Here is a 7,428-nt window from a genome sequence, read left to right on the forward strand (position 1 = left end):
AACAATCGTCGAGGTATTCTTACCGTCAAGTTACTCACCACATAGAAAGAGACTTTATGCCTTTAAGTTTTGTGACTTTTACATATTCTTTAAGTTGGCTCCGAATAGCTTTAAATCGCGCTCTATGTAGGAGCAAGATGTGATCGTACAACAGCGTAAATTCGTACAGATGATTGGGATATGGAGAGGGTTCAACAGCAGCTCCAACGCCACTTTGGCGCAATAATGTACATATCTTACACCATCCTTGGATATCTGACTTAGCTGACTTAGCTTGTCAGCTCCTTGACCAGCTTGGCCAGCTCCTTTCGGTCAACATCCTTACCCTCGAGAGCACCGGATAGTCGCTTCATGACGTCGCCCATAATAGCCTTGGCCTGAATACCAGCAGCCTTGGAAGCCTCGACGGCATCCTGAACCAGGGCCTTGAGCTCGGCCTCACCCAGAGTCTGCACGCCACTGTTGGAGATGTACTCGTCCAGAACCTTGATCTGCTCCTCCTCCTTCTGGACCAGGTCTTCGCGGCCGGCAGCCTTAGCCTCGGCAACGGCGTCAAAGGCACCCTTCTGGATCTTGCGGATCAAAGCCACGAGCTGCACATCCGTCTTGATGGGGGTCGATGTCTTGGAGGCGTTGAGGTTGGCCGACATGATTGCCCGAAGAACGGCTAGGCGGGGGGCATCCTTGGCGCGCATAGCCGTCTTGAGTTCAGACTTGAGCTTGGACAGTAGCGGAGGAGGGGCATCGCCAGCGGGTGTCGAGTAGAAGCGGCAGAGGGAAGCAGATGAGAGTCGGTTGGCGGGTTGTCGGTAGGCCGAGCAAGGCTGAAACGCCCGTAGCGCTCGGAGGAGGTGCATGGAGGGCTTGCAGGACATTGTGATCGATGATGGCGCAGATGAAGGATGGAGGTGTTGAGTCGAGGAAGCCAATTCGGGTCTAAGAAGCGCGGTTGGCGATGGGATGAGATTGTATGCACCGTGACGATCGAATCTTGAAGTGATGAAAGCTCAAGCTGGGTGAGTTAGGAGCTCAAAATTTCCCTTGTGCATCTGCGGCGTCAATTGGCGGCTGTGATTTGTCTGCCGGGCCCTAGCGGTGTGCAACGGCCTGTAGGGCGGCGTGGGCGGCCCAAGCCAGTGCACTGGGCTGGGCTACTGGGCGATTACGGGGGAGACGGTTTCGGAAATTTTCGAGATAATCAATGGATACCGGGGGTGTTGTATGGTTCATTGGCTCATTCCGCGAGCCTGGATGCTGGTGTGCTTTGTCCTCCGCATATCCCGCGTCTTCGTCATAGCCGTTTCGGGTTCCCAGGAGAAAATGTCCAACAAACATCCGTCCTTGCCGTTGTTGATGTAGACTGACAAGACCTTCCAGCACGCTAAATCACCTGATCTTTGGTGCACCCAGCCTCCCATGCGTTGACAAGGGTCGGGGATGATTCCGTTGATATTGCATCCCACTAGGGTTCCGCGCTAGCTTCACCAGAGGGGGACAGATCAAGGGGAGGCTCGAGGGCATCAGCGACAGATGACGCAGCTGGACTCGGTGACAGCTGCACTTGTCAACGGCCCTGAAGGTACTGACAGGTTCCACCGCCTCTGGGCTCGCTAGAATAGCACTATTGGGCATCGAGGCCTTGGCCTGAGCCCGGTAGTTGACTGCCATGGATGATCTCCTCGGAAACCCAGTCCCTTACCCTTACCAGGCAACGTAGGTGGAGATGAGGAGATGAACACATCGATAGATCCCTCGTGGAATACCTGGCCGGCCAGGGATTGTAAAAAAAGAGACGAGATCGTGATCACCTATCGTGCCCGTTCCGTTCGGGAGAGGTGGGTTCTCGTGCGTGTGGTGGATAAGAAGGGGAACGGCCCGGCCATGGATCGCTGGCTACCTTGCTTGCCCATCTTGCTCCCACGCTCTTGGTCCATTCATGAGTCGTCCCTCTGCGGCTTGATCTCCATCCGTGGTGGACACGGGGACGGGGACGGGCACTTCCCTGGATAGGTGTGGTCGCTCGAGTCGCAGCGGGCAGGCCAAGTCTCCAGCTGTTCCCTCACCGGGTCCCAGCCAGCCGGTACCGAGCCTCCATGGGGCCAGCCGTTGCGAGTCACTCCCTGGAAGCAATAAGAAGGGATGAGCAGCCACTTTGTAGAGCCGTATATGGAGCTTCTTGTTTACCTGGATCTTTAAGTCCGAGCACCTGCAGCAACCTAAGGAACCTGTTCCCCTTCTCCCGTGACTAGGTTCTTTCCTTTACTTGCATGCCACCTCAGACTGGAGGTTGGGCCTTCCTCCCTCCTAGGTTGGGTTGCCTCCTCTGACTTGGTGTGTTCTCATCGTGCCTTCCTGCACTAGGTATCCGTTTGACGGCGCGCCACATCCGCCTGCCTCCCCAGCCATACAAACCTTCTTTCAACGACCCGTCAAGGCGCATCGAGACGCATTTACAACCTCTCGTCCCTTCTCCTGGCCATCGTCATATATTTCAATCCATCCCCTCCAGTCAATGAAAGTCGCCTGTCCCTTTCCTGGCGCTTGCATGCACTCCCCTGCGCACCGCTGTCGCCCCACGGCCTTCAGACGCTTTTGTTGGGCTTCGTATCGCCTATCCTCGACGTGGTTTCCTCCCAATGCATACATATCTGGTGCCCAATGGTCAGCATCGCACTTCAATCGAACAGCCAAGACACATCCGACTTACATGGGGAAGTAAGCCTACCAGCCGCAGTCACGTCTACCATGTTAGACCTCTGACTTTCGTTCAAGTTTCAGGTTTGAAAAATCAGGGGTTGTTCACCTTGAATGCCGGGTTGCCGGCCTCGCTCCTTGCTTGGGCAACAAGGAGCTGAAAATCGTTAAACGACATCCTGCCGAGAGCTTAGCAAACAAACGGTACCTCGGAGTTCAACTGATACCAACGCACCCTAGGAACTGTGTGAAGGGGTAAAGTGCCAGCGAGTATAGGAGCTGATTGACGTTTTCGTTGTTCGACCACCCGATCTCATACTCTCGAGCATCTGCAGTGCCATGATCAGCATCATCTCGACAACAAAGTTATCACCTGCGTCCTACCATTCGACCAAGCACACATCGGCAAGGTCAACAACCTTGATTCGACTTCGGTAAACCCCGCACTCCTCATCCAGGTTGCCATCTGCAATGGTGCCCGAGGGTCTTTGTACGGCTGTTGGCTCTGCAGATACCGCCTCGACCACCGTGATAGAGCGTGGTCTGGATGCAATGGTTATTAATGGTCGACAACCCCTTGGTTGAAGATTGGAAGGCTTGCCTCGAGTTAATGTCCCGTTGTCCGACTGCGCGTTGAAGTATATCTCGACCATCTGACACCAGCCGCCCGGCCTCAGTACCCGAAATATGTCTCGAATATAGCTTCGCCATCGATTCGCGTGTATCCCACCTGCCACCATCTGACTATGGACAACATCAAAGTGGTTGGATTGGAATGTGAACCTATGCCGGGACATGACTTAGCGCTTTGCTCTTTGTTCGTTCTTGGACAACCTACCTTCCGTTGAGGTCATCAACCTGGAGCTCCATGTTGTCGGGTGGATTCTCAGGGATCACATGCGGGCTTATGTCGATTCCGAGGACCTGTCGATTACGATCAGTCGCTTATTGCCATCTCTCAACATGGTCGTAAGGAACAGAACGACTCCTTCGGCATCGGCGACCCAGCAGCCCCAGCCCCTGGTTGTCAGTCCCTCTCGGACAGAGCTCTGCTCGGATCTTCTTAGACAAGTGTTACGGGGGCTGGGTGTTGAGCCAAACGGTCGATCTCGCTGCGTCGTACCCAGAGTGGTGTGCCAAGTCCTCTTCGATCAGGACGCCTCGCAGGGACCGCGTGTAACGAGAAGCAAGGAGCGTCGGACTGGGGAAAACGACTTACCTCAGCATCAGGATACTGCGAAGCAACCTCCATAGCCCAGTCCCCAGGGCCACAACCGCAGTCAAGAATCCTTCTCGGAGATCTGATGGGCGGGAATATTAGACGGCTGTCGAAGAGTCTGTTGAGCACGCCGTGCATCAGCTCGAGGCGTGAAATTTCGTCCTAAACCGGTGTGACATGCTCTGTTAACGATTTAGTTGTCTTGACTACCGGAAGTTGCCCTACCTCGTCGATCGGTGCAAAATAGACTCCATTTGTCAGGGCGTAATGTTGATAACTGCGGCCATAGTGCTCAATGGTCTCGGTAAACGTCTCGTCAAGGGGCACGGTTCCGTCTCTTTTGAAAGGGGGGGAGGGGCTTAGCGAGTTCTTCACACCCAGAGATCTTGGTTGTCTTACTCGGCTTCCATGGTTCAGGATTGTTTTCCAAACTGCGTCGCCTTTGGAAAGTTCACGAGTGGATTTGGTGTTTGTCTGCGAGAGACGATAAAGGTAAGTCGATTTCCCTTCCTTCTAAGGGGAATTTGGGCCACTATCAAGTGTTAGGAAATCATGTGGTACCCTGAGCGTGGCCCGAGTCCACACGTCAAGAGCCACCCTGGTGCCGGGATGCAGTCTCCAAAGACATATCGGGGCTTATGGAGGCTCTTGCATACAACGGCCTTTCGTAGCACTTACGGGCACCGCGAGGCTTTCTGGGACAATGCGGAGATGACTTGGCCAACAGCCAAGCAGATTGGTCGAGAAAGTGTTGTTTCCCAAGGTTCTACTGCCGATCTTGACCTCTGAGAGCTCTATTGCTTGAGTCCACCTCAGCATCAGGGATTACCCGCAGACCTACGGCTGTGGGCTATTCTATATGTGCAATGACTCGAAGCCAATAAGTTGGGGCTGGGAATCAGAATCAAGCGCAAGACTGCTTGCTAGCTGGGGTCAAAGTTGATGTCCCTTGAACTGTTGTGAGGATGGGCCAACAGGCTTGATCCGATGCCCAACCGACCTCGAAGAGCAATAGGCAACAACACTCTAATCAGGTATGATCGATCTCCTGGTGCGAAGGAGCCGGGATGAGATGAAAATGGACGAAACTGGCCAGGATACTTCTGGGATTGCCTCATCGTTGACCTCTCTATGGCTCCATCCTTGGACGACGACACTGGTTCCACTCTTAGTGGAGGGGTTGGTGTGCCGCATGTTCAGACATGATTGCGGTCGAAAACAGATGCAGCATTTCCAGGGTCTCATTCCCTTCAAGCTCCATTGGAGCCACCCAATGTGCCCATTCCTGGGCAGAAGCCCTCCCACCATCTCAGATCCATACATCTGTTTTTCGGGAGTCCTGCGGAACCTGCGGATGGCTTGGAGCTACGAGCTAACCATAGAGAGGGATGGATGCGAACTGTTTCACGTCGAGGGCGAGGCTGTCTCTCCCCCACGCCAGCGGCTGTGTGTGCTACCAGACCTCGCCCCCCAAAGATGGCACTTTACGAGGGAGGTGTGGTTCACGCCTTGTGTTATGACGTTCCGCAGCGGGTGAGGGAAGATCTCCTGGTCACTTGAGTGACCACTTCGGGGCATAGTCCAATGACAGACCATGTCAATACCGAGGACATGGACTTGGGACCTCAGAACAAAGACAGGCTGAATCCGCCGCGCCGCCATCTTTGGAGCTTTGCTATACTGGGTGACTGGCTATACTGGCTAAACTGGAAAGCGGTTTAACCAGCATGGATCAAGCACGGGCACGGGGATAGCCCTGCTTACTTACCCCATGGTTTCCTCCAGAGGCAATCTCAGGATGCGAGGGACCGCGGTGGAAGCGACAGGCGGACGGCTGTCCAGAAACGAGGCACGATGATGGAGGGAGGCCATCGCCTGGCCTCAGGGGCACCGTGACCGATCCACCTTGGGAGTCTTGGGGGCCTCTCAAAGTCAAGCAAGGGAAATTCCAGGACCACGAGCACGAAGCTTCATCTCTTCACCGCCTCCTGTGTCCACAGCTAGGCCGACTACGGGCCCTCAACCAGCAGGCAGGTCAATATGCACCATCTGGAGACAGGAGAATTCTAGTGGTAGGAAGGGAAGAGGAAGGAGGCCTCATGGCCACATTGGCGTTGGCAATGGGCCGCTAAGTTGCATCGGGCTGCGGGCTCTCGCGGCTGGTGTGCAGGTTCTTTTTGTGCCCCCCATCGGCTCGCCCTTAGTTGTGGCCAACATCATACGACGTGTCGATTCCCTGACCGACATCAGCGGCTTGGAAACTGTACAAAGGCATCCGTCGATGGAACAAACAAGACGGACTCGCGCCGCTCTAGCTGCTTGTGCTTGTCGACGGGCCGCTGCAGGTCGCAGGACGGCAGAGGTGGTGGGACATGGGCAAGCCAGAGCTCCTCTCCGAGTTCGCGGCCATGCCTCTAACCGCTCTGACACTGTTTCAAGGACCCTAGAAAGGCAACTCTGGAACCGGGAGTCTGGTGCAGTCGAGGGTTAGCGGTACTGGTGGGTTCCCTTGGAAGGCCATTCCTTACCCCTACTCCCGCATCCCCACACAGGGGGTTCCCGACAAGCTCAACCTCATCTGGGCATGACCGGCCTGCTGGAGCTGCCCACGGCAGAGAAGGACCGAGGCATGACGGGGCCAGGTCAGGCAGTGCCTTGCCACGGACTGTGCGTATCTGCCGAGGACAAAAGGCCCGCGAGTCCCAGGATGGGAGAGAAGACGTGGAAGAGTGAGTCTTGGATACAACTCGACAGCAGCGAGGCAAGACAAGACGAAACAACCACGGCGCTGGGCCATCCATGATCACACCAGCGCGGGCAGCTAGAGCGAAACAAGACTCGCATGCGATCAGCAAACGATTACGAGATAATATTGCATTAGATGGCACGGCGGACTCCCGCAACGTTGCGGACGTTATCACGCCCAGAGGCGTCCCATCACTCCGGTACCCACACCCAATCTTGTACGGCCGCTGCGGCCCGCCAGCATGGAGTCTTGTGGGGGACAGGAAGCACCGAATTCCAAGAATTCCAGGCAGGGCTGCACGCCAGAGGAGGATCGTCGACCGATTGCGACCTCCCTGACCACCTGCTAAGGAAGGGCTGCACGGAGGCTAATGCCAGCGGTTTAGTTAGAGAGGCCATCCTTGCAATGCCGATGTGTTAGCCGCGGTCTCCCATGGGAAATTCGCAAAAGACGACGAGGCGACGCCTTTTCCGCGAGACATGGATCCTACTTTGCTTGAAAAGGGATAACTGCTCGGTGTGCCTTTCCGTCTGCCTCCCCGAGGGGGTTGGTCCAAGGTGCTCGTGCGCTACCTATCGCTGGTGCCACAAGAGACAGGGGAACCATGCTCGAGCCACGGCTTGCCGACCCAGACTCTCGGGTTTTTGACCAGAGAGTCGGGAAACCGGTGGGCTATGCTGGACGCTGGACACGCGGGATGACGGGAGGAGCGGGAAACGAGGGCCAGCCAGGACACGGACACGGCCAACAGCTCGCTTCGCAGGCGCAG

General features: G+C 55.7%; 2 protein-coding genes across 2 annotated transcripts; both read right to left on the reverse strand.

Moving 5' to 3' along the window:
- Positions 1-269: 269 nt before the first annotated feature.
- NECHADRAFT_33425 (uncharacterized protein) lies at positions 270-857 on the reverse strand (the record flags this gene model as incomplete). The annotated part of the gene is made up of 1 exon (XM_003046459.1): positions 270-857. The coding sequence occupies one exon, from the start codon at positions 855-857 to the stop codon at positions 270-272; it is 588 nt and encodes a 195-aa protein (XP_003046505.1).
- Positions 858-2,788: 1,931 nt separating this feature from the next.
- On the reverse strand, positions 2,789-4,243 carry NECHADRAFT_32990 (uncharacterized protein; the record flags this gene model as incomplete). The annotated part of the gene is made up of 7 exons (XM_003046460.1): positions 2,789-2,873; positions 2,930-3,023; positions 3,079-3,237; positions 3,269-3,477; positions 3,533-3,618; positions 3,914-4,075; positions 4,139-4,243. Coding segments are annotated over 7 exons (900 nt in total), but the record flags the coding sequence as incomplete, so codon positions are not given.
- Positions 4,244-7,428: the final 3,185 nt, after the last annotated feature.

Source organism: Fusarium vanettenii (assembly GCF_000151355.1).
Source record: "Fusarium vanettenii 77-13-4 chromosome 2 genomic scaffold NECHAsca_18_chr2_1_0, whole genome shotgun sequence".
NCBI classification, from domain to species: Eukaryota; Fungi; Ascomycota; class Sordariomycetes; order Hypocreales; family Nectriaceae; genus Fusarium; species Fusarium vanettenii.